The 26,393-nt window shown below is 48.3% G+C and overlaps 1 protein-coding gene across 1 annotated transcript in view; it reads right to left on the bottom strand.

Moving 5' to 3' along the window:
* Positions 1–26,393, bottom strand: part of LOC143927635 (mitogen-activated protein kinase 12-like) — an 80,005-nt gene that overhangs the window by 10,362 nt on the left and 43,250 nt on the right. Inside the window, exons 7-10 of the mRNA XM_077451817.1 lie at positions 18,460–18,574; positions 17,942–18,013; positions 3,128–3,207; positions 1,735–1,813 (exon numbers count right to left, since the gene is read on the bottom strand). Coding sequence (XP_077307943.1) covers positions 1,735–1,813; positions 3,128–3,207; positions 17,942–18,013; positions 18,460–18,574 — 346 coding nt within the window. The remainder of the gene's footprint in view (positions 1–1,734; positions 1,814–3,127; positions 3,208–17,941; positions 18,014–18,459; positions 18,575–26,393) is intronic.

Genomic DNA, 26,393 nt, shown 5'->3' with positions numbered 1-26,393 from the left:
ACTTGGCCACTTAGTTTCAGTAATGGGAACTCTTAAGGTGTCAGCATACCAAGACATTTTGGACAATTTCATGCTCCAAACTTTGTGGGAACAGTTTGGGGATGGCTTCTTCCTGTTCCAACATGACTACACACCAGTGCACAAAGCAAGGTCCATAAAGGCATGGATGGACGAACTTGACTAGCCTGCACAGATTCCAAACCTAGAACACCTTTGGGGTGAATTAGAACATAGACCGTAAGCCAGGTCTTCTCGTCCACACCAGCGCCTGACCTCACAAATGCGCTTCTGGAAAAATGGTCAAACATTCCCATAGACACACTCCTAAACCTTGTGAACAGCCTTCCCAGAAGAGTTGAAGCTGTTATATCTGCAAAGGGTGGGCCAACTCAATATTGAACCCTACAGACTAAGACTGGGATGCCATTAAAGTTCATGTGCGTGTAAAGGGCAGGCGTCCCAATACTCTTGGTAATATAGGGTATACTTACTTCTTGAATTGGATGGCTGTGGCTCACCTGAATCTTTTGAGCCTCTAGTCAAAGTTTTTATTTCTGGCCATATCTGCATGGTCAATCTCTATAGGCCTCTGTTGAGGCATCTCACAAAATGGGGGTTCAACTGCTCAGGTGGGAAGAAGATTTGAGTCAAAGGCTCTTCCGATTCCTTTGGGCCCACAGCTTCCAGATTTAGAAAAAAAAAAAAATTCACTCTGCCTAGCACAAATCCCCCCTAAAATTTCCCCTAGTACACACCTTCTCCCCACCACTTCAAATCCCCACTCCCAGGACAAATTCTCCCAATTCCACCCCATAGCACAAATCTCCTTCGCCATCCTCCTCCCAACACAAATTCCCCTAAATGACCACTTATACCCCCACCACTTCCCCTCCAAGAACAATACTTATCCCCTGCAGCCCCCCAAATTCCCCTTTCCAACACAAATCCCCTCCCCCTTGCCTCCTTGTGGTGCCTCACCACCTTACATGATACCACAGTGCCCAGGGCAGCCCCTCCTGCCCACCCCTTGTCCTGGCCCTGCCTGCTGGATTTTGTCTTTGCTGTACTGGGTAGATGTATCCTCTCTATTTGTCGTGGTTACCACTATCTTGGAATTTTTCATCAAATTTTTGCAGTTGTCACTATACAAAGAGGTAAGGAGAAATCTTCCAATGGGGACATCTGATGACAGTTGTCTAAATCCCCATACACACGATCAGTTTTTCTGCTGAGTTTTTCCTTCAGATTTACCAAAACCATATAATATGAGGTCAAACCTTAGGAATTTCAATTTCTATGCAATCAGGCAGGCCCTTGTACTACATGGTTTTGGTAAATCTGAAGGAAAAAGTCAGCAGAAAATCTGATAGTGTGTATGGGGCTTAAGAGAGAATTTTCCCTCTTACTTTCTGTATAGGACAAGTGAAGGGAAACCTCCATAAAAAATGAACTTGCACAGATTTGAATGGTTCAATACACAATCCAAAACTAAAAGAAAAGTTTGGCTATACACACACTTTAAGTAATAGACGGTGGGAAGAATGCTGGATATGGACATTTCTGACAAGGTCCTGGCTGGACCTGCGACACAATATAAAAGAAAAGAGGAACTACCCAAATATTACAGTAAGGTGAATTTAGAAAACATCAAGACAGAGCACACCCAGATCACAGATGATCTTTTTGTGCTATTATGGCTGAATAATGGGATGTCTCATTGGGCGGTTTTCATACCTAGTGCATTCATTGTCGGGAAAACCTCTTTAAAATTCTTCTTTTGCTTGTGTGGTAGCATTTTTAAATAGTCTTGAGCCTGTAAAAAGAAATAAAGGGCCGTAAATCATAATCAAATTGGCAAGTACTAAAAGATATTTGAAAAAAAAACTATATATTAACTGATAGCCTATAAAAACAAAAACAATCAATGTCAAAAGAAACCTCTAATGAGAAAAAAATGGAAGCTGCCATTGCTGATTTCTTCACATAAAAATGTGACTTGCCCAGCAGTCATATTGCCCCCCCACACTTGCAGAAAAGGACAGAAAAGTAATATGCCTTTGCTCTAACTTTTCTGATCTGTGTCCCTGTTCCAAGTCAACAGCTTATAAAATATTAAAGCCAGCGACCACCAGGAAGTTAGCATTTTCAGGCGGAAGTATGCAAGGAGCGTTCAGGATTCCTTAAGTTTAAGAAAATCTGTCACTTTCAGGGTAAAGTGTTAGGTTTATTTGTAAGGACAACCCAACCCACTAATACAAACCTTCACCACTCTCCCCTGACACTCTGTTCCTCTATCAAAACATAACAAATTCCCCTGATGGCGTCATATATGACGAAACATATAGGGTGGCGCCATGCACACACTTTACCACGCATGTGCGGCCATTACTGGAGGAAGACTCTGTTCCCTTCTATGTCATTATGTTTTATGACATGTCTTTTATTACCTGCTAAATTGTAAATGCATTTTTTCTCTTTTTAAATGCAGCTCACTTTACAATACTACACTATGAGGATCCTTTTTATTTTATATACTCTATGATCCATCTCAAGCCTTTTGGGCTACGCCGGGTAATGGAGGAGTTTCGGTGTACTAGAAAAGTGAGCTGTGCCTGTATCGCCATTCCATCCTTTGACTCTGACCAGGGGGTCACTGGTATTTCGTTAAGCCTCTGGTGTTTGTTTTCACCTCAGCTATCCTAACAGCCATTTTCCAGCTTCATCACGGAGTGTGGGACTCTTCTTCTTTTTATGTTATCAATGTTCACCTTTTTCATTTCTCTGGTGTTCTCACAGTTTGTGATTTTGGACATTTATGCAAACATCATTGTTTTGTTTACTTTATTGTTTTTTTCTATGTTCAATTTAAGTAATGTTGCAATTTACATATCATTTATGGTCACTGTCTAGTTTATATGCACTGCACGTTTTTTGGATCTTTATGGAACACAACAAAGACCTGGTTCTTCTGGGTATAGGGGGGAGTATGTGATCTCCCTCCAGGATGCAGCGTTTTCACCTCCAGCAGCCAATCGTTAGTCCCAAACACTTCCATATTAAGACTAGATGCAAAATTATGGCCTAAATGCCTAGCCAACGTCGATCTGTAGAACATATAGGTACTTACATGTTTGCTTTCCATCTTGCTGATTAACGATGGTTGGGGACTTCCTATTACCTCAATAATTTTGTTCAGTTCATCAAAATCTGAATGTACATTAAGTAAACAATTATTCCACAACACATACAGAGAAAAACCTTTTTCCCCCGCATTTTAAACGAAAACTATAATGGTTTTGGGTCATGATTTGACACTATTGTGTCTTGAAGTGACGTATAACTTAGTTGGTAGTGATGGACGAACTTCCGACGGGACGTTTCGCGAACGCGAAACGCGAACGGACACAAACGTTCGCGAAAACGACCGTTCGCCGCGGGCTCCATTGACTTCAATGGGAGGCGAATTTCGCAAACCTTTAGGTCGAATTTGCGGCCACGGGGTAATTATTAGGGGGTAGCACGTAGTCCCACCACCTGGACAATAGCATAATACATGTATGAGGTGAATTTGGGATCGATAACTACAAGCATTTTTTTTTTATTTGGGAAATTGTTCTGACAATTCAGGACTATGGAGCTAATGAAGGCAATGGAGGAGAGGGAAGGTCAGGGACCAGGGTAGGCAAACAAGAGGGTGCAGGAGATACAGAGCACTGACAGCAGCACCGTAATACAGAGCACTGACATCAGCACCGTGACATACAGCGCTGACAGCAGCTCCGTGACATACAGCGCTGACAGCAGCTCCGTGACATACAGCGCTGACAGCAGCTCCGTGACATACAGCGCTGACAGCAGCTCCGTGACATACAGCGCTGACAGCAGCTCCGTGACATACAGCGCTGACAGCAGCACCGTGACATACAGCGCTGACAGCAGCTCCGTGACATACAGCGCTGACAGCAGCTCCGTGACATACAGCGCTGACAGCAGCTCCGTGACATACAGCACTGACAGCAGCTCCGTGACATACAGCGCTGACAGCAGCTCCGTGACATACAGCGCTGACAGCAGCACCGTGACATACAGCGCTGACAGCAGCTCCGTGACATACAGCGCTGACAGCAGCTCCGTGACATACAGCGCTGACAGCAGCTCCGTGACATACAGCGCTGACAGCAGCTCCGTGACATACAGCGCTGACAGCAGCTCCGTGACATACAGCGCTGACAGCAGCTCCGTGACATACAGCGCTGACAGCAGCTCCGTGACATACAGCGCTGACAGCAGCTCCGTGACATACAGCGCTGACAGCAGCTCCGTGACATACAGCGCTGACAGCAGCTCCGTGACATACAGCGCTGACAGCAGCACCGTAAGCAGCCCCAGGAGGAAGTCAGCACAGCACAGGGATGGTGTGATCCCCTCATAATAAGAACCCCCAGGAGGAAGTCAGCACAGCACAGGGATGGTGGGAGCCCCTCATAATAAGAACACCCAGGAGGAAGTCAGCACAGCACAGGGATGGTGGGAACCCCTCATAATAAGCAGCCCCAGTAGAAATATGACACCGCTCAACCTCTTCAAAGAGGAGGGTAGGGGCATATAGTACGGTGTGCTTTTTTGGGTCAGGGAAGTGAGCCAAATGAATTAAGAAGGTCTGTGTGCTTGATTCCAAAAATTGTTTATAGACATATACATGGTCTACTGATCACATGTGTTGAATTCCTCCGAGATCCATGCCTCATTCATTTTTAGAAATGTGAGGTAGTTAACACTGTGGTGAGCTAGGCGAGTACGCTTATCGGTCACAATCCCCCCTGCTGCGCTGAACGTCCTTTCGGACAGGACACTGGATGAGGGGCAAGCCAACAGTTCGATTGCAAATTGGGCAAGCTCTGGCCAGAGGTCAAGCCTGCCCACCCAGTAGTCTAGGGGTTCATCACTCCTCAGAGCGTCCACATCGGCCGTTAACCCAATGTAGTCGGACACCTGACGGTCTAGGCGTTCCCTGATGCTGGATCCGGATGACACCTGTCGATGGGTCGGCTGAAAGAATGACCTCATATCCGAAGTCACCAACACATCTTCAAACCGGCCTCTTCTTGCAGGCGCTGTTGGATTGGTACCCGCAAATCCTTCTCTGGGAGTGGGAATTGCTCCTCTGCCAGCGCACGCAAAAGCAGAATGCAGCATTTCTCGAAGCAAGGCCTGGAAGTGCTGCATTCTGACAGCCCTCTGCGACGGCGGTAACATTTCCGCCATTTTGTGTTTGTACCGGGGGTCTAAGTACGTTGCCACCCAGTACTGGTCCTTGACCCTCATGCTTTTTATACGGGGGTCCCTATTAAAACACTGGAGCATGAAGGCCCCCATTTGCACTAAAGTGGAAGCGGTGTGGTGGCCTGGCTCCTGCTCATCATCCAGGATAATGTCGTCCTCTTCATTCTCCTCTCCCCATCCTCGCACAACAGGGATCCCAGAAAGGTTTAAAGCATGCTCTTCTTGCTCCTGCTCATCCGCCCCGGCACCATCCTCCTCTGACTCCTCATCAGACTCCTGTTGTTGACTTGTCTCAGATAGAGTAGCCCCCCCTGGGAATTCATCCAGCATTGCGACTTCCTCATCTTCCCGCTCCTGCTCCTCCACAGCCTGATCAATGACACGACGCAATGCACGCTCCAGAAAGAAGGCATAAGGTACCATGTCACTGATGGCGCCATGGCTGCGACTGACCAGTTTGGTGATCTCCTCAAATGGCCGCAGAAGTCTGCATGTGTCGCGCATGAGCAGCCACTGGCGCGGTGAAAAAAAACCCAGCTCCCCAGAACCGTTTCTTTCGCAGAGTTCATACAGGTAGACGTTAACTGCACGTTTCTGCTGGAGCAGCCTATCAAGCATATAGAAGGTTGAGTTCCATCGCGTCGGGCAATCGCAAATAAGACGTCTGACCGGCAGATGGTGTCGCCGCTGAATGTCAGCAAGGCGAGCCATGGCCGTGTAAGATCTTCTGAAATGGGCCGAGATTTTCCTTGCCTGCCGCAAGATGTCCTGGACCCCAGGGTATTTGACAAGGAATCGCTGCACGACCAAGTTTAAGACGTGTGCCATGCACGGCACGTGCGTGATTTTGCCCTGTTTCAATGCGCTAAGCAGATTGGCACCGTTGTCACACACCACTTTACCAACTGTCAAATTGAGCGGTGTTAGCCACTCATCTGCCTGTGAACGCAAAGCTGAAAGGAGTGCCGGGCCAGTGTGGCTCTTTGCTTCCAGGCACAACAGACGCAGCACGGCATGGCAACGTCTCACCTGGCATGTGGAATAGGTTCTGGGGAGCTTGGGCGGTGCAGTGGAAGAGACGCTAGCAGCGGAAAAGGAGGAGGCAGCTGAGGAGGAGAGGGAGGAGGATGGAGTAGGAGGAGGAGAAGAAGAGTCAGGCCTGCATGCAATCCGTGGCGGTAAAACCAAATCTACACGGGTGCCACGGGTTACATGCTTGACGGCCGTCAGAAGGTTCACCCAGTGGGCAGTAAAACTGATATACCTTCCCTGCCCGTGTTTGCTAGACCACGTGTCTGTGGTCAGATGTATCTTGGCACCGACACTGTGTGCCAGAGATACATTCACTTGCCGCTGAACATGGCCATATAGCTCTGGGATGCCCTTCTCTGAGAAATACTTCCTTCCTGGGACCTTCCATTGTGGTGTTCCAATGGCCACAAATTTGCGAAAGGCCTCCGAGTCCACCAGTTTATATGGCAGTAGTTGGCGGGCTATGAGTTCTGACAAGCCAGCCGCCAACCGTTGGGCAAGAGGGTTATCCGGCGTCATCATTTTTTTACGCTCAAACATTAGGCCCACGGAAGCCTGCCTTTTTGCAGAAAAATGTGAGCTTGGCGTGATGGAAGGTGGAGTGGAGGACAATTGTGAGGAGAGAGGAGAAGGAGAAGTAGAAGACGAGGCTGGACGGTGAGAGCCTGCAGTGTGGCTTTGTGTGTTCCGTTGCTCCCACTGGGCTCGGTGATGGCTGCTCATGTGCCTTCTTAAGGCGGTCGTCCCTAGGTGAGTATTGGGCTTACCGCGACTAACGCGTTGACTGCAAAGATTGCAGATGGCAACGCTATTGTCAGCAGCGGACACGTTAAAAAAAGCCCACACTGCGGAGCCATGTGCCGGTGTCCTGGGAGCGCCAGATGTGACCGTACATGGTCGATGACTCGCTCCTGATACATTTGCAGTCTGCTTTGTCCCTGCTGTGCAATGTAAGTCATTGCTGCTTCTCCTCCCTATCTGCTGGTCCATATCTCCCTCTGAACTCCCCTCCTCTTCCTCTCTTGTGGGCACCCACGTGACATCACTAGACACGTCATCATCAACGTCACCTTCCCCACCGCTATAAGTAGAGTAGGCAGCAACACCGGGGACCAACCTCCTCCTTGGGCTGATCTGGGTACTGGCGTCAGACTGCTGAGTAGCGCTTGTTGCTACCTCCTCTTCCTGATCCAATACCAAGAGTGGCTGCGCATCAGAAATGTCCTCTTGATATGGATCGGAAAATAATTCCAGTGACTCAAGCGGAAGGTATGTGGTGGTGGTGGTGGTGGTCGTGTTGTTGGTGGTAGTGTCTTTGGGGGTGCACATAGCAGAGAGTGAAGAAGAGGGTGCAGATCGAGAGGATGAGGAGGGTGCAGAAGAGTAAGGCTGAGCGAGCCACTCAACCAAGTCTGGTGCATCCTTTAAAGTAATTGAACGCACCTTCTGCAACTTCCCACTTTGGCTCAAGCCTGTTGCTCCTGCCCTACCCCTACCACCCCTGCGGAAGGGCCTGCCTCTTCCTCTGCATGTCATTTTTTAAATGACCCTGTGACAAAACTCTTAGTCCCTATACCGCTGAAGGACTGCTGCAGTATAGGTGAGCGGTCAGCAGTGGTGCACGTCAACCCTATCTATTGTGGACCTATAGCGGTCCTTACAGAACAGCAGACTGTACCGCACTCAAGCCTATGTACCGTAGCACCCTATACCAAGTTACCAGTCCTTATAAGAACTTTTGTGGACCAAGCAGGTTGTGTATTAGTGTTTAGCAGACTGTACGTCAGTCCCTATACCGCTGAAGGACTGCTGCAGTATAGGGCAGCGGTCAGCAGTGGTGCACGTCAACCCTATCTATTGTGGACCGATAGCGGTCCTTACAGAACAGCAGACTGTACCGCACTCAAGCCTATGTACCGTAGCACCCTATACCAAGTTACCAGTCCTTATAAGAACTTTTGTGGACCAAGCAGGTTGTGTATTAGTGTTTAGCAGACTGTACGTCAGTCCCTATACCGCTGAAGGACTGCTGCAGTATAGGGCAGCGGTCAGCAGTGGTGCACGTCAACCCTATCTATTGTGGACCGATAGCGGTCCTTACAGAACAGCAGACTGTACCGCACTCAAGCCTATGTACCGTAGCACCCTATACCAAGTTACCAGTCCTTATAAGAACTTTTGTGGAACAAGCAGGTTGTGTGTTAGTGATTAGCAGACTGTACGTCAGTCCCTATACCGCTGAAGGACTGCTGCAGTATAGGTGAGCGGTCAGCAGTGGTGCACGTCAACCCTATCTATTGTGGACCGATAGCGGTCCTTACAGAACAGCAGACTGTACCGCACTCAAGCCTATGTACCGTAGCACCCTATACCAAGTTACCAGTCCTTATAAGAACTTTTGTGGAACAAGCAGGTTGTGTGTTAGTGATTAGCAGACTGTACGTCAGTCCCTATACCGCTGAAGGACTGCTGCAGTATAGGTGAGCGGTCAGCAGTGGTGCACGTCAACCCTATCTATTGTGGACCGATAGCGGTCCTTACAGAACAGCAGACTGTACCGCACTCAAGCCTATGTACCGTAGCACCCTATACCAAGTTACCAGTCCTTATAAGAACTTTTGTGGACCAAGCAGGTTGTGTATTAGTGTTTAGCAGACTGTACGTCAGTCCCTATACCGCTGAAGGACTGCTGCAGTATAGGGCAGCGGTCAGCAGTGGTGCACGTCAACCCTATCTATTGTGGACCGATAGCGGTCCTTACAGAACAGCAGACTGTACCGCACTCAAGCCTATGTACCGTAGCACCCTATACCAAGTTACCAGTCCTTATAAGAACTTTTGTGGAACAAGCAGGTTGTGTGTTAGTGATTAGCAGACTGTACGTCAGTCCCTATACCGCTGAAGGACTGCTGCAGTATAGGGCAGCGGTCAGCAGTGGTGCACGTCAACCCTATCTATTGTGGACCGATAGCGGTCCTTACAGAACAGCAGACTGTACCGCACTCAAGCCTATGTACCGTAGCACCCTATACCAAGTTACCAGTCCTTATAAGAACTTTTGTGGAACAAGCAGGTTGTGTGTTAGTGATTAGCAGACTGTACGTCAGTCCCTATACCGCTGAAGGACTGCTGCAGTATAGGTGAGCGGTCAGCAGTGGTGCACGTCAACCCTATCTATTGTGGACCGATAGCGGTCCTTACAGAACAGCAGACTGTACCGCACTCAAGCCTATGTACCGTAGCACCCTATACCAAGTTACCAGTCCTTATAAGAACTTTTGTGGACCAAGCAGGTTGTGTATTAGTGTTTAGCAGACTGTACGTCAGTCCCTATACCGCTGAAGGACTGCTGCAGTATAGGGCAGCGGTCAGCAGTGGTGCACGTCAACCCTATCTATTGTGGACCGATAGCGGTCCTTACAGAACAGCAGACTGTACCGCACTCAAGCCTATGTACCGTAGCACCCTATACCAAGTTACCAGTCCTTATAAGAACTTTTGTGGACCAAGCAGGTTGTGTATTAGTGTTTAGCAGACTGTACGTCAGTCCCTATACCGCTGAAGGACTGCTGCAGTATAGGGCAGCGGTCAGCAGTGGTGCACGTCAACCCTATCTATTGTGGACCGATAGCGGTCCTTACAGAACAGCAGACTGTACCGCACTCAAGCCTATGTACCGTAGCACCCTATACCAAGTTACCAGTCCTTATAAGAACTTTTGTGGACCAAGCAGGTTGTGTATTAGTGTTTAGCAGACTGTACGTCAGTCCCTATACCGCTGAAGGACTGCTGCAGTATAGGGCAGCGGTCAGCAGTGGTGCACGTCAACCCTATCTATTGTGGACCGATAGCGGTCCTTACAGAACAGCAGACTGTACCGCACTCAAGCCTATGTACCGTAGCACCCTATACCAAGTTACCAGTCCTTATAAGAACTTTTGTGGAACAAGCAGGTTGTGTGTTAGTGATTAGCAGACTGTACGTCAGTCCCTATACCGCTGAAGGACTGCTGCAGTATAGGTGAGCGGTCAGCAGTGGTGCACGTCAACCCTATCTATTGTGGACCGATAGCGGTCCTTACAGAACAGCAGACTGTACCGCACTCAAGCCTATGTACCGTAGCACCCTATACCAAGTTACCAGTCCTTATAAGAACTTTTGTGGACCAAGCAGGTTGTGTATTAGTGTTTAGCAGACTGTACGTCAGTCCCTATACCGCTGAAGGACTGCTGCAGTATAGGGCAGCGGTCAGCAGTGGTGCACGTCAACCCTATCTATTGTGGACCGATAGCGGTCCTTACAGAACAGCAGACTGTACCGCACTCAAGCCTATGTACCGTAGCACCCTATACCAAGTTACCAGTCCTTATAAGAACTTTTGTGGACCAAGCAGGTTGTGTGTTAGTGTTTAGCAGACTGTACGTCAGTCCCTATACCGCTGAAGGACTGCTGCAGTATAGGGCAGCGGTCAGCAGTGGTGCACGTCAACCCTATCTATTGTGGACCGATAGCGGTCCTTACAGAACAGCAGACTGTACCGCACTCAAGCCTATGTACCGTAGCACCCTATACCAAGTTACCAGTCCTTATAAGAACTTTTGTGGAACAAGCAGGTTGTGTGTTAGTGATTAGCAGACTGTACGTCAGTCCCTATACCGCTGAAGGACTGCTGCAGTATAGGTGAGCGGTCAGCAGTGGTGCACGTCAACCCTATCTATTGTGGACCGATAGCGGTCCTTACAGAACAGCAGACTGTACCGCACTCAAGCCTATGTACCGTAGCACCCTATACCAAGTTACCAGTCCTTATAAGAACTTTTGTGGACCAAGCAGGTTGTGTATTAGTGTTTAGCAGACTGTACGTCAGTCCCTATACCGCTGAAGGACTGCTGCAGTATAGGGCAGCGGTCAGCAGTGGTGCACGTCAACCCTATCTATTGTGGACCGATAGCGGTCCTTACAGAACAGCAGACTGTACCGCACTCAAGCCTATGTACCGTAGCACCCTATACCAAGTTACCAGTCCTTATAAGAACTTTTGTGGACCAAGCAGGTTGTGTATTAGTGTTTAGCAGACTGTACGTCAGTCCCTATACCGCTGAAGGACTGCTGCAGTATAGGGCAGCGGTCAGCAGTGGTGCACGTCAACCCTATCTATTGTGGACCGATAGCGGTCCTTACAGAACAGCAGACTGTACCGCACTCAAGCCTATGTACCGTAGCACCCTATACCAAGTTACCAGTCCTTATAAGAACTTTTGTGGAACAAGCAGGTTGTGTGTTAGTGATTAGCAGACTGTACGTCAGTCCCTATACCGCTGAAGGACTGCTGCAGTATAGGGCAGCGGTCAGCAGTGGTGCACGTCAACCCTATCTATTGTGGACCGATAGCGGTCCTTACAGAACAGCAGACTGTACCGCACTCAAGCCTATGTACCGTAGCACCCTATACCAAGTTACCAGTCCTTATAAGAACTTTTGTGGAACAAGTGAGTTGTGAATGTTTAGCAGACTGCAGCAGAAGGGCAGCAGTCAAGTATAATATCCTTTCTATATTTGGAAGAAAGAATATTATACATGTACAAGCCTATTACTGTACCACTGATACCAGTCCTGAAAAGAACCTTTGTGGAACTAATAATAACAGCAAGTCTTTAAAATTACCCTCACTGCCTGACAACACTGCTTCCTTCCTGTCCCTATACAAATTGGCAAAAAAAGAGAACGATTAGTGGTTACTGGAACAGCTCTTTTGTGGACCTTGATAGTAACAGCTAATGATGATGATGATGATGATGATGATGAAAGACTAATCTGGCTGTCCCTGTAGCATACACCGTCCTTTCCCTTTCTCTAAACTAACAAAAGACACTCAGGCTGCTGCAAGAATCAGCAGCACAGCAAACCTATCAACACCTAACACCTATACCAGTCCTGAAAAGAACTTTTGTGTACCAAATAGCTAGTGGTTTATCTCTCCCTACTCCACACAGGAACCTGTCCCTATCTTAACAGAAGAAAGAATGTAAAATGGCCACCGGATCGGGTGTATTTATAGGTTAGGGGGAATGTACAAGTGTCCATGTGCTGTCATGTCTCAATTGGCTGTCCTGTATCACATGATAAACGTGTCACCAAAGGTTAAAGTTCTTGTATACATTAAACACGTAAGTCCGCCGCGGCGAACGACGGAAAAAGGCGTTCGAACGTGCGGACCGCGAATGTCGGAAATTCGCCGCGAAACGACCGCCGGGCGAACCGTTCGGCCATCACTATTAGTTGGCAAGATATACCACAGAGTTCAGCCGGGGACCCCAAACATCATTCAGAACTCCTGGAAGTGACTGTTTGAGAAGAGATTTTAGTGGAGCATTTCTGTTCAATGGGAAGGTTTTTGGAGGTGCAGACAACAGGAGAGGTGAATTTTTACTTTGGTACTGTTTTTTTGAGCTAGTTGATACTGTTAACTTGTCCATGCAGCTCCCATTCTCATAACCTGGCACATCAAGAATTTAAATAGTCAATCATCTAGGGCAAGGTGTCTTAGGAAAATGCATCCATGACTCCCATATTCTCACCTTACTTGGTACCTGGTATACCTCACCTTGGTATGGAGAACATCTGACCTGCTTTCCTTGTGATGGAGCTGGGGCTTAGCAGCCAACCACTAGGCCCCAGCACTGTCACATGACCATTGAGTAAAATCACCATTGCCTGGGTTGCAGAGTAGCAAGAAGCTGTGAGGTAAGATGAGTATAAGGATATTGGGAGTATCCTTTCCAAAAACACCGCCACCTTGCCCTAGATTTTGTTGGAGTGCGGCCATCCGGATCGAAAAAAAAAATTCATATACCTTTCCCTAGATACTTGGCAAATTCAATTCTTGCTGTGTCAGGTTATGAAAATGGGAGATTGCAATGCAAAATTGTCAGAAAGGGCATACCAGTATACGAAATGGTACATCGGAAAAATGTTGGTGCAGGCCCACACATAGGAACACATGCGAATACTGTACGCATGCACAAGAAAATGCACACATGCCTATCACTAATTATAGCACCACGCAGGCTATTTATTGATCTGCTGCACATGATCAGTCTTGTCTACAGCGTTCCTGTAAAACTTGCTATTGACCTGGCCTGACTTGACTACTTTTAAGCCCTTGTACACACGGTCGGAAAATCCGATGGAAAATGTCCGATCGGACCGGGTTGTCGGATAATCCGACAGTGTGTGGGCTCCATCGGACTGTTTCCGTCGGAATATCCAACGAACAAAGTTGGAGAGCTTGGCTATAAAATTTTCAGACAACATGATCCGATCGGACCTTGTCCGATCGTTTGTAGAGAATTCCGATTGGACAAAGTGCCACGCATGCTCAGATCAAATTATGAGACCAAAGCTATTGGCTACTAGCCTGAACGTAGTCCCGTCGTAACGAATGAACGTCATCACGTTCTGAACGATCGGATTTTCTGACAACTTTGTCCTACCGTGTGTATGCAATGCAACACCAGTTTCGGACAAAATCCATCTGAAAAAATCAGACGGATTTTGTTGTCGGAATGTCCGACCGTGTGTACAAGGGCTAATATCTGCTTGTACCGACCCTGGCTTGCAATTAGACCACGCTTCTGCCTCCTCCTTCCCTATTCAGTGTCCAGCCTGAATTCCACGGGATTACACTTGATCAGACGCAGGAGGAGGTAACGCAGTTCATAACCTCGCTTTTAAAAATTCTAATCCCACAGACTGTATCGATTTGTTTGCTGGGCCTGGTGCGCACCGCACACAAACAAGACCCTCATAAGACTATTGCTCTTTTATGCCCGTAAAGAAATATTACTAACATGGAAACAATCAGAGGCTCCCTGCCTGAATTCTTGGAAATCTCTGATCAATTCTGCAATTCCATTAATTAAAACAACATATCACTCTAGTGGGTGTAATGCTAAATTCGACAACGTGTGGAAAATATGTCTGGAATTTATCTCCACTAATGCTGTTCAAGAATAGGGGTTATATCTGATGTGCTCTAATTACTCTTACTATAAGATGACCAGCTAAAACTCTCACAATATTCCTCTGTTTCAATCCCTCGGAATACTAGGCCTAGTACAAAAGTTTCCTCTTGGGACATTTCCCTCCTATTGAAGAAGTGCAGCACATTCTAATTCCATCGCTTTTTAAAATGGAAAGATAGAGCAGTTGAATTTTAGGTTGATCTGTTGTATTGTTGGGTAGATAACCTGTTATCTACCTGTTTATAAGTTGTATTTCTCGAGCTGGACAATGCTCAAAGGCTCTGTATTGTAACTTTCTTACTTCTTTGGAAATACCAATGAAGAGAATTAAAAAAAGAAAAAAAAAAAAAAAAGGTCCCTTAGCATGGACAATGTGGCATGCGCATATATTTGCAAATGTGTGCAAACAAAAATCCTCTGTTTTTAACGTAAACTCTTAGGCCGCGTACACACGGGCGGACTGTCTGGCCAACTAAGGCCGTCAGACAATCCGACAGACAGTCCGTCCTACTTTTGAATGAACGGACTTGACCACACACGATGAACAGACAGTCCGCTGAAAGCTTGCGCGATGACGTGTACAGCACGTACGACGGGACTAGAAATACGACGTCCAATACACTGCAATGCAACCTTCGGCCGTGTAAATCCTTTCTGAGCATGCACCATACTTAGTCCGTCCAACTTGCCTACTCACGAGCGGACTGTCCGCTGAAACCAAAGTTGGACGGACAATATTACGGAAATTCCGAAAGACTTAGTCCGCCAGACTGTCCGCTGAAAAAGTCTGCTGAAGCCCACACACGAGCGGACTGTCCGCTGAAACACGTTTCAGCGGACCAAGTCCGTCAGACAGTCCGCCCGTGTGTACGCGGCCTTAGATGGGGTCAATTTGGTTGTTTTGTAGGCTGGGTGGTAAGTGTGCTGGGAAATATTTTGTTTGTTTGTCATGTGCATTAAAGCTGCGTACACACGTAGCGGTATGTCCGACGTACTTAGTCTGGCGGACTTCCCGCCAGACTGTCCGTCGGACTTTCCGAACGGGCTACTTGCCCACACACGGCACTTTTTGAGTGGACTAATACGGCGCACTAAGTCCGCCGTACTATCCGCCCTACTTTTGAAATGAACGGACTCGCCCACACACGCGGAGGAAAGTCCGCTCATTTGGAGCGCGTCTCCAGGTAGGCGGGGCCCGCGAAGGAGACGTCGCTGGCCCCGCCGCCTGGTATGGACTTAAAGGGGAACCCCAACGCCGAAAAAAATCGGCGTGGGGGTCCCCCCCAAGTCCACAAAAGACCCTTGTCCGAGCACGCTACCCGGCCGGCCAGGAAAGGGGGGGCGAGCGAACGCCCCCCCCTCCTGAGCCGTACCAGGCCGCGTGCCCTCAACATGGGGGGTGCCTTGGGGAAGGGGGGCCGCGCGCCCCTCCACCCCAAAGCACCTTGTCCCCATGTTGATGAGGACAAGGGCCTCTTCCTGACAACCCTGGCCGTTGGTTGTCGGGGTCTGCGGGCGGGGGGCTTATCGGAATCCGGGAGCCCCCTTTAATAAGGGGGCCCCCGGATACCGGCCCCCACCCTATGTGAATGAGTATGGGGTACAATGTACCCCTACCCATTCACCTGTAAAATAAAAGTACAAAAAAAAACACAACACACGAGATAAAATACTTTATTGCACAGCTCCGGGGGTCTTCCGTCTTCGGGGGTCTTCTCGCCGGACTCCTCCGCTATCTTCTTGTAGCTCTTTTGCTAGCAGAGGAGCCCGGCTTTCTTCCTCGCCGCCGGCCTCTTCTTCCGACTTTGGGGGTCTTGTCCCCCTCTTCGGTTCTTCTGCCGGGCCACCGCGCCTTCTTATAGCTCTTTTACAGGCGGTGGCCCGGTCTTCTGTCGCCGCCGCCTTCCGTTCTTCTTCTTCTTCTTCTTCTTCTCCTTCTTCTCCTGGAGATGTTGACTCGACGATCTCTCCGGCCGCAATGCCAGGGACGCGCTGCGCTGCCAATTATATAGGGACAAGGGGCGGTGTCACATGGGTTTATGTCACATGGGTTGGGGTCACATAGTGACCCCGCCCCCTTACGATGTCACAGTCCCGGAGGATGCTGGGACTGTCGCCATGTGTCATCAACCCATGTGACCAACCCATGTGACATAAACCCATGTGACACCGCCCCTTGTCCCTATATAAGTGGCAGCGCAGCGCGTCCCTGGCATTGCGGCCGGAGAGATCGTCGAGTCAACATCTCCAGGAGAAGAAGGAGAAGAAGAAGAAGAAGAAGAAGAACGGAAGGCGGCGGCGACAGAAGACCGGGCCACCGCCTGTAAAAGAGCTATAAGAAGGCGCGGTGGCCCGGCAGAAGAACCGAAGAGGGGGACAAGACCCCCGAAGTCGGAAGAAGAGGCCGGCGGCGAGGAAGAAAGCCGGGCTCCTCTGCTAGCAAAAGAGCTACAAGAAGATAGCGGAGGAGTCCGGCGAGAAGACCCCCGAAGACGGAAGACCCCCGGAGCTGTGCAATAAAGTATTTTATCTCGTGTGTTGTGGTTTTTTTTGTACTTTTATTTTACAGGTGAATGGGTAGGGGTACATTGTACCCCATACTCATTCACATAGGGTGGGGGCCGGTATCCGGGGGCCCCCTTATTAAAGGGGGCTCCCGGATTCCGATAAGCCCCCCCGCCCGCAGACCCCGACAACCAACGGCCAGGGTTGTCAGGAAGAGGCCCTTGTCCTCATCAACATGGGGACAAGGTGCTTTGGGGTGGGGGGGCGCGCGGCCCCCCTTCCCCAAGGCACCCCCCATGTTGAGGGCACGCGGCCTGGTACGGCTCAGGAGGGGGGGGCGTTCGCTCGCCCCCCCTTTCCTGGCCGGCCGGGTAGCGTGCTCGGACAAGGGTCTTTTGTGGACTTGGGGGGGACCCCCACGCCGTCTTTTTCCGCCGTTGGGGTTCCCCTTTAAGTCCATACCAGGCGGCGGGGCCAGCGACGTCTCCTTCGCGGGCCCCGCCTACCTGGAGACCCGCTCAAAATGAGCGGACTTTTCTCCGGGCGGGAAAAGTCCGCTCATTTCAAAAGTATGGCGGACTGGCATACACACGGCCAGATTGTCCACCGAAATGCGAGTCCGGCGGGAAGATTGGAGTGCAACACGGCATTCTAAGTCCACCGTACTTTCGGGTCAAAAAAGTATGCCAGAGGCTACACACGGGGGGATTGTTTGGCGGACTTGAGTTTGCTGGACTTTTCCACCGGATTGTTTGATCCTGTGTACGCGGCATTACTTTCCATGTGCACCTTGCTGCAAAGACCAGTTGTAGGGTGGGGTGGTTGCCACTTTTTTGTACTTCTCTGATCTTCTGCCTGCTGCCCGGTCTGACTCTGCTGATGTTCAGCCTATCAACTCATTCCAACTGCTGCCAAGAACTATGAGGCACTCATGCCACTCCATGCCCTTGCACCACCTGTCACTTTCCTGGGAGCCCTGAGCGGAAGGTATAGGAGAGGTCATCCACATCACTTCAGGTTCCTCTACCAGAGACATGACAGCCACTTCCAAAACTGGCCCTTACTGACATTTATACAAAATTCTCACAAAAGGATACAGTCTCCTCCTGGAAACAGAACACGGCCAGTGATCATTTCAGCCAAGATGCATCCAACAGACCAAATGTCCACTGTAAAGAGAGCAAGAGTTGGGTTAGTATGCCTGAGGGCCTTGTATATTCCTTTTTTCTAGTCTACTGACATACATAACACTGTTTTGAAGCTGCCTGCACATGATGTCTTTCTTTATGGTCACTATACAGTGTTTTCAGTTTCTTCCCATATGTGCATGGATTTCCTTGAGGTGCACCATTTTACACCCAAAATGCAGGTCAATCAGGTTTTGCCCAGATTGAAGCAAGAGCATTTGTACGGTAGAGGCAACAGATTTTAAGCTCATTTGATAGTAAGAACTGGTGTAAATGGTTCATTGCCATCTCTAATGTGGCCCTATATATCTTGCCCATACTGGTACTTCTCAGTTGGTTACTCTGTCAAGTTACACTTTTGCCTCAATTTTGCAAAATGCATGGCATTTCTGAAAATCCTAATGAAGTCCTAATGAAGTCCCAGTCACCTGTTTGGTTGTAGTGCATCCAATTTAAAATAATTTCCGGCGCTCTGTACCAGCGTGTCACCACGTATCCAGTCATTTCACTCTCCGTTTGGCGAGCCAGCCCGAAATCTAAAATCTAAAAACAGAAATTATTCTCATTGCTATACAAAAAAAAGCTTCATTAGACATAATTAGATTATAATTATTCTGGTCTACAAGCATGCCCCTAGGCTACTGCTGAGATTTCCATATAATGTACTATTCAATGCAAAGAAATAAATACATTAGAATAATGTGGTTAATGAACCAGTCTCTATGTTTCAATTTTTTAAATGCAGACATTTTTTGGACTGTTTTTGGTTTATTTTCTAACTCACTGCAAAGAGCAGCAATAATATGCAGTTCGCTAGCCCAAAACTTTATAGTTCTATCAGTGATAGGTGATTGCTAATCGGGTATTATGGCTTGCTCCATTTTATGGATTGCTCTTTGCTTTGCTGAATAAGTGCTGTAAAACCCTGGAATTGTGTGTCTTTGATGGTATTATAAGTTAACAAATTATCTTGGATGATTTGTTTCCTTGCCAAATTTCATTAAAATCATATTGTTCACCCCCATCAAATCATTCTCTGCAGCTATTACCTTTTGTACCACCACCCCCTCCCTTTAGAATGTAAGCTCTATGAGACGGGCCCTCCTGTACCTTTTGTATTGTACTGTAATTGTGTTGTCCCCCCTATACATTGTAAAGCGCTGCGTAAACTGTTGGCGCTATATAAATCGTTAATAATATTGTGAGAGGCTAAAACCCAAAAGCAAACATTTATTGTATTGCAGCATACCAATTCTTAGATGGCTACATTAGTTTAAAATTTTAGGCTTTCTTTCTTCTATTTTCATCTGGTGATCCAGCCAATACATCTCTTTTTCAATAGAACAAGCAGTTATAGGGATGAGACAAATCATTTAACACTGGCAGGGGTCCTTACAATGATCTGATTTTATTAATGTAAAACCTTTATCCCAAAAGTAAAAGAAATGTTGCTGTAACTTATCATAAAGTATTATCTGGAGTATGACTTCAATTTGTTGGTGTCTTTAAATGTGCTAGTGCATCTAACACTCCCCGCCCATCAGTGCAGCTTATTTGTGCCCATCAGTGTCCAACAGTGTAGCCTCATCAGTGCAGCCTCATCAGTGCCCATCAGGGCACAGCCTCATCAGTGCCCATCAGCGCAGCCTCATCAGTGCCCATTAGTGCAGCGCTATCAGTGCCCATCAGCGCAGTCTCATCAGTGCCCATCAGTGCCGCCTCATCAATGCCCATCAATGCTGCCTCATCAATGCCCATCAGTGCAGCCTCATCAGTGCCCATCAGCGCAGTCTCATCAGTGCCCATCAGCGCCGCCTTATCAGTGCCCATCAGTTCCACCTCATCAATGCCCATCAGTGCCGCCTCATCAGTGCCCATCAGCGCAGCCTCAATTCCGCCTCATCAGTGCCCATCAGCACAGCCTCATCAGTGCTTATCAGCGCAAGACCTCATCAATGCCCATCAGCACAGCCTTATCAGTACCCATCAGTGCAGCCTCTTAGGCCGCGTACACACGCGGGGACTGTTCGCCCAACTTTGTTCGTCAAACAGTTTGAGCGGACAGTCCGCTCAAAATTAGCATGGACGGACTTGGCCACACACGACGAACGAACAGTCCGCTGAAACTTGCGCGATGACGTGAACGGCACGTACGACGGGACTAGAAATACGACGTCCTATACACTGCAATGCAACCTTCGGCGTGTAAATCCTTTCTGAGCATGCGCGGAACTTAGTTTGACGAACAAGCCTACACACGGGCGGACTGTCCGCTCAAACCAAGTTTCAGCGGACAGTTTTACGGAATTTCCGAAAAACTTTGTTCGTCAGACTGTCCGCTGAAACTGTCCGCTGAAGTCCACACACGAGCGGACTGTCCGCCGAAACACTGTTCAGCGGACAAAGTTGAGCGAACAGTCCCCGCGTGTGTACGCGGCCTTAAGCACACATCAGTGAAGAAGAAATATTTATTATTTGCAAAATGTTATAACAGAAACTAAAAAAAAACAATTTTTTGTCTTTTTTATTTATTTAGCAAAAAATAAAAACACCAGTGGTTATATACCACCAAAATAAAGCTTAATCTGTCTAAAATAATAACGAAAATAAAATGAAGTGTTGCATGCCTGAGTAACTGTCATTCAAAGTGTGACAGCACTGAAAGCTGAAAATTGGCCTGGGCAGGAAGGGGGTGAAAGTGGTTAAATATGCTTGTCCAGATTAAAGCTTACACTAGACCATCTCCCACCCCCATGTGACAGCACTGGGCCAATCATAAAGTACCAGTGCCGTCACATGAGAGAAGCTGCAGTAAGTTGCATGCTCCTACCATATGTGAAAAGAAAGACGGGGAGGAGCCATTCAATTAAACCTGTTACTTTCCCATGCATGGGCAAAGCTTAGGTTTGCATTATGTTCCAATCTCCAGGAACAGCTATATATATATATATATATATATATATATATATATATTTATCCTATTATTTAATACCCACATTAAACCTACTTTAGTGGCTCTCTAAACTCCACTGAGCGATTCTGATATGATTGTACAGCAGGGACTGCAGATTTGGCCCTCTGCTGTATCCAAATGGTGCCTATGAACAACGCCAGTTATGGTGTAGTACCCCCATGCCCTTCACACTGCTGTGCTATTCACAAAGGAGTTGTAATTCACAGGCATGGCCAAGACAGTAAAGACTTGCAGCTCTGGATGTAGAAAAAAAATGGCAAAGCTGCATTCATAAGATCAAGCAAAGCTGCATTCATCAGATCAAGGTAAGTATGCGTTTGTGGAGGGTTGGTTAGGTTAGTGGGAGAAGGCAAAAAGGATAAGTGCATTTTGTTTTAAAGTGCAATTCCTTTTAACAGATATACGGTCAGAATTATCATGGTTTAGCTGTTTACACCAGGGTTATCTTTAACCTATAAACATTTGTGGGCTGGTGCCTGGGAAGAGCAGAGGGGCAGCACTGAACCTCAAATTTTGCAAAGTATGATAATTATTTAGTCAGCTGTCATCCCCGGTAAAAACAAGTTTATATGAATTGATATGAGTTTATATGAACTCAAACATGGCTAGAACGAATGCACACTCTGATTTGAGAAAATCACTATATCTCATTGATATACAGGCTAACCCAACATGGCCACTGGCTGGATAGAGGACACTTTCTATCTGTGTTGTGGATCAAAAGGTCTTTCTTTAGTTGGACCTCTCTAGTGGGACCCATTTAGGTTCCCCGGTTTTTCTGCCAGCCCTTTTCTGGGGAAAATAACTGCCTCCACTCTAGATGTAAACACTGTTGTGCAGAGTATTGAAACGTGCTGGAAGCTTCTTGTATACAGCAGAACACCTTTACTTTCATGGAGGATATCATTATCATGGTTTTACATCATGTAGACAGAAACAGGAAGCCATGATAAAGGTATCATAATTATCATAAAGCACCAGTGCCGTCACATGAAAGTAAAGGTGTTCTGCTGTATACAAGAAGCTTCCAGCGCATGTTTCAATACACTGTACAACAGGTCATGGGTCCCTGGAACCCAGGCATTGGAGAGGATACTACAAGCCAAACAGGCACTGGAAAGAATTCTACAGTGAGTCAGTGAGTACTGTATACAAGCTACAGGAAGATGGCAAGCAGTTCAGATGTGAAGTTTGTAATTGCAAAGGTTAACAATGCCAATTACCAGCTGTGGAAGTTTAAACTGGAAGTGTTTCTCAGCAAGGATGACTTATGGCAAATGCTGACTACAGGCAGACCAACAAATGGAGAAACGGAGGACTGGGATAGGGAGGATAGACAGGCAAAAGCGACCATAAACGTACTAGTGGAAGATGACCAGCTTATCCACATAAGACAGAGAAAATGGCCAAAGGTATGTGGACTTCATTACAGAAACTGCATGAGTGTTCAAGTCTAAACAGCAAGCTAAGAAAGTTGTATAAGATGAGACTAGAAGAAGGCCAGCATATGTGTGACCACTAAAAAGATAGAAATCATAGAGCAGCTACACGCCATTGTAGAGGACATCAAAGATAACCATATTGTTACCCTGCTCCTCTACAGCCTTCCAGAGACATATACTGCTCTTATTAACACTTTATAAACCAGACCCGAGCAGGAACTAACAAGCATGGCCAATGGCGCAATCACTGGAAAGGTCGCCAACATGTTGCCATTTCCAGGATGGAGAGCTCTTCACAAAGGAGTTGTAATGACAGGAACCCAAATGGCAGAGGGTCCAGGAAATTATGGGGTGAGGATACTTGTGATATCATATGATGCCATAATAAGGAAGAAAAACTTCAATTTATCAATTGGCAAACCCCTTGTTACAAATTGTAAATAAAAGAACAAAAACTATTATATTTATCCTTTAGAACCCTTTCACACTGAGCCGCCCCGGGCCACATCTGTAAAGCGGTGCTATTTTTAGCTCCGCTATACCGTCGTTTTAGTGGGGCTATTCGGCCGCTAGCAGGGTGGTTTTAACCCCCGCCAGCAGCCGAAAAGGGGTTAAAACCGCCCACAAAACGCCGCTGCAGAGGCGCTTTGCCAGTGGTATAGCAGCGCTGCCCCAGTGATTTCAATGGGAAGGAGTGGTGGAGGAGCTCCTACACCGCTGCAAAGAAGCTACTGGCAGGACATTTTGTGACGCCCTGCCAGCACAGCGCCCCAGTGTGAAAGCACTTGGGCTTTCACACTGGGTTTGCAGCTGAGGCTTTTTTCAGGCGCTTTACAGGCGCTATTGCTAGCACTGTAGCGCCTGATAAACGCTTCAGTGTGAAAGGGATCTTAAGAACAATATCAAGTCTAGGACTGATCAGTAGTGATGGACGAACTTCCGACGGGACGTTTCGCGAACGCGAAACGCGAACGGGCACAAACGTTCGCGAAAACGACCGTTCGCCGCGGGCTCCATTGACTTCAATGGGAGGCGAATTTCGCAAACCTTTAGGTCGAATTTGCGGCCACGGGGTAATTATTAGGGGGTAGCACGTAGTCCCACCACCTGGACAATAGCATAATACATGTATGAGGTGAATTTGGGATCGATAACTACAAGCATTTTTTTTTTATTTGGGAAATTGTTCTGACAATTCAGGACTATGGAGCTAATGAAGGCAATGGAGGAGAGGGAAGGTCAGGGACCAGGGTAGGCAAACAAGAGGGTGCAGGAGATACAGAGCACTGACAGCAGCACCGTAATACAGAGCACTGACATCAGCACCGTGACATACAGCGCTGACAGCAGCTCCGTGACATACAGCGCTGACAGCAGCTCCGTGACATACAGCGCTGACAGCAGCTCCGTGACATACAGCGCTGACAGCAGCTCCGTGACATACAGCGCTGACAGCAGCTCCGTGACATACAGCGCTGACAGCAGCACCGTGACATACAGCGCTGACAGCAGCTCCGTGACATACAGCGCTGACAGCAGCTCCGTGACATACAGCGCTGACAGCAGCTCCGTGACATACAGCACTGACAGCAGCTCCGTGACATACAGCGCTGACAGCAGCTCCGTGACATACAGCGCTGACAGCAGCACCGTGACATACAGCGCTGACAGCAGCTCCGTGACATACAGCGCTGACAGCAGCTCCGTGACATACAGCGCTGACAGCAGCTCCGTGACATACAGCACTGACAGCAGCTCCGTGACATACAGCGCTGACAGCAGCTCCGTGACATACAGCGCTGACAGCAGCACCGTGACATACAGCGCTGACAGCAGCTCCGTGACATACAGCGCTGACAGCAGCTCCGTGACATACAGCGCTGACAGCAGCTCCGTGACATACAGCGCTGACAGCAGCTCCGTGACATACAGCGCTGACAGCAGCTCCGTGACATACAGCGCTGACAGCAGCTCCGTGACATACAGCGCTGACAGCAGCTCCGTGACATACAGCGCTGACAGCAGCTCCGTGACATACAGCGCTGACAGCAGCACCGTAAGCAGCCCCAGGAGGAAGTCAGCACAGCACAGGGATGGTGTGATCCCCTCATAATAAGAACCCCCAGGAGGAAGTCAGCACAGCACAGGGATGGTGGGAGCCCCTCATAATAAGAACCCCCAGGAGGAAGTCAGCACAGCACAGGGATGGTGGGAGCCCCTCATAATAAGAACACCCAGGAGGAAGTCAGCACAGCACAGGGATGGTGGGAACCCCTCATAATAAGCAGCCCCAGTAGAAATATGACACCGCTCAACCTCTTCAAAGAGGAGGGTAGGGGCATATAGTACGGTGTGCTTTTTTGGGTCAGGGAAGTGAGCCAAATGAATTAAGAAGGTCTGTGTGCTTGATTCCAAAAATTGTTTATAGACATATACATGGTCTACTGATCACATGTGTTGAATTCCTCCGAGATCCATGCCTCATTCATTTTTAGAAATGTGAGGTAGTTAACACTGTCGTGAGCTAGGCGAGTACGCTTATCGGTCACAATCCCCCCTGCTGCGCTGAACGTCCTTTCGGACAGGACACTGGATGAGGGGCAAGCCAACAGTTCGATTGCAAATTGGGCAAGCTCTGGCCAGAGGTCAAGCCTGCCCACCCAGTAGTCTAGGGGTTCATCACTCCTCAGAGCGTCCACATCGGCCGTTAACCCAATGTAGTCGGACACCTGACGGTCTAGGCGTTCCCTGATGCTGGATCCGGATGACACCTGTCGATGGGTCGGCTGAAAGAATGACCTCATATCCGAAGTCACCAACACATCTTCAAACCGGCCTCTTCTTGCAGGCGCTGTTGGATTGGTACCCGCAAATCCTTCTCTGGGAGTGGGAATTGCTCCTCTGCCAGCGCACGCAAAAGCAGAATGCAGCATTTCTCGAAGCAAGGCCTGGAAGTGCTGCATTCTGACAGCCCTCTGCGACGGCGGTAACATTTCCGCCATTTTGTGTTTGTACCGGGGATCTAAGTACGTTGCCACCCAGTACTGGTCCTTGACCCTCATGCTTTTTATACGGGGGTCCCTATTAAAACACTGGAGCATGAAGGCCCCCATTTGCACTCAAGCGGAAGGTATGTGGTGGTGGTGGTGTTGTTGGTGGTAGTGTCTTTGGGGGTGCACATAGCAGAGAGTGAAGAAGAGGGTGCAGATCGAGAGGATGAGGAGGGTGCAGAAGAATAAGGCTGAGTGAGCCACTCAACCAAGTCTGGTGCGTCCTTTAAAGTAATTGAACGCACCTTCTGCAACTTCCCACTTTGGCTCAAGGCTGTTGCTCCTGCCCTACCCCTACCACCCCTGCGGAAGGGCCTGCCTCTTCCTCTGCCTGTCATTTTTTAAATCACCCTGTGACAAAACTCTTAGTCCCTATACCGCTGAAGGACTGCTGCAGTATAGGGCAGCGGTCAGCAGTAGTGCACGTCAACCCTATGTATTGTGGACCGATAGCGGTCCTTACAGAACAGCAGACTGTACTGCACTCAGGCCTATGTACCGTAGCACCCTATACCAAGTTACCAGTCCTTATAAAAACTTTTGTGGACCAAGCAGGTTGTGTGTTAGTGATTAGCAGACTGTACGTCAGTCCCTATACCAATGAAGGACTGCTGCAGTATAGGGCAGCGGTCAGCAGTAGTGCACGGCAACCCTATGTATTGTGGACCGATAGCGGTCCTTACAGAACAGCAGACTGTACTGCACTCAGGCCTATGTACCGTAGCACCCTATACCAAGTTACCAGTCCTTATAAGAACTTTTGTGGACCAAGCAGGTTGTGTGTTAGTGATTAGCAGACTGTACGTCAGTCCCTATACCAATGAAGGACTGCTGCAGTATAGGGCAGCGGTCAGCAGTAGTGCACGTCAACCCTATGTATTGTGGACCGATAGCGG

This window comes from Lithobates pipiens, unplaced genomic scaffold (assembly GCF_037356315.1).
Source record: "Lithobates pipiens isolate NorthernLeopardFrog02 unplaced genomic scaffold, aLitPip1_a1.2 Scaffold_23, whole genome shotgun sequence".
NCBI lineage: Eukaryota > Metazoa > Chordata > Amphibia > Anura > Ranidae > Lithobates > Lithobates pipiens.
Note: the sequence above shows the minus strand (reverse complement) of the source record. Positions and strands in the feature narration are given on the sequence as shown.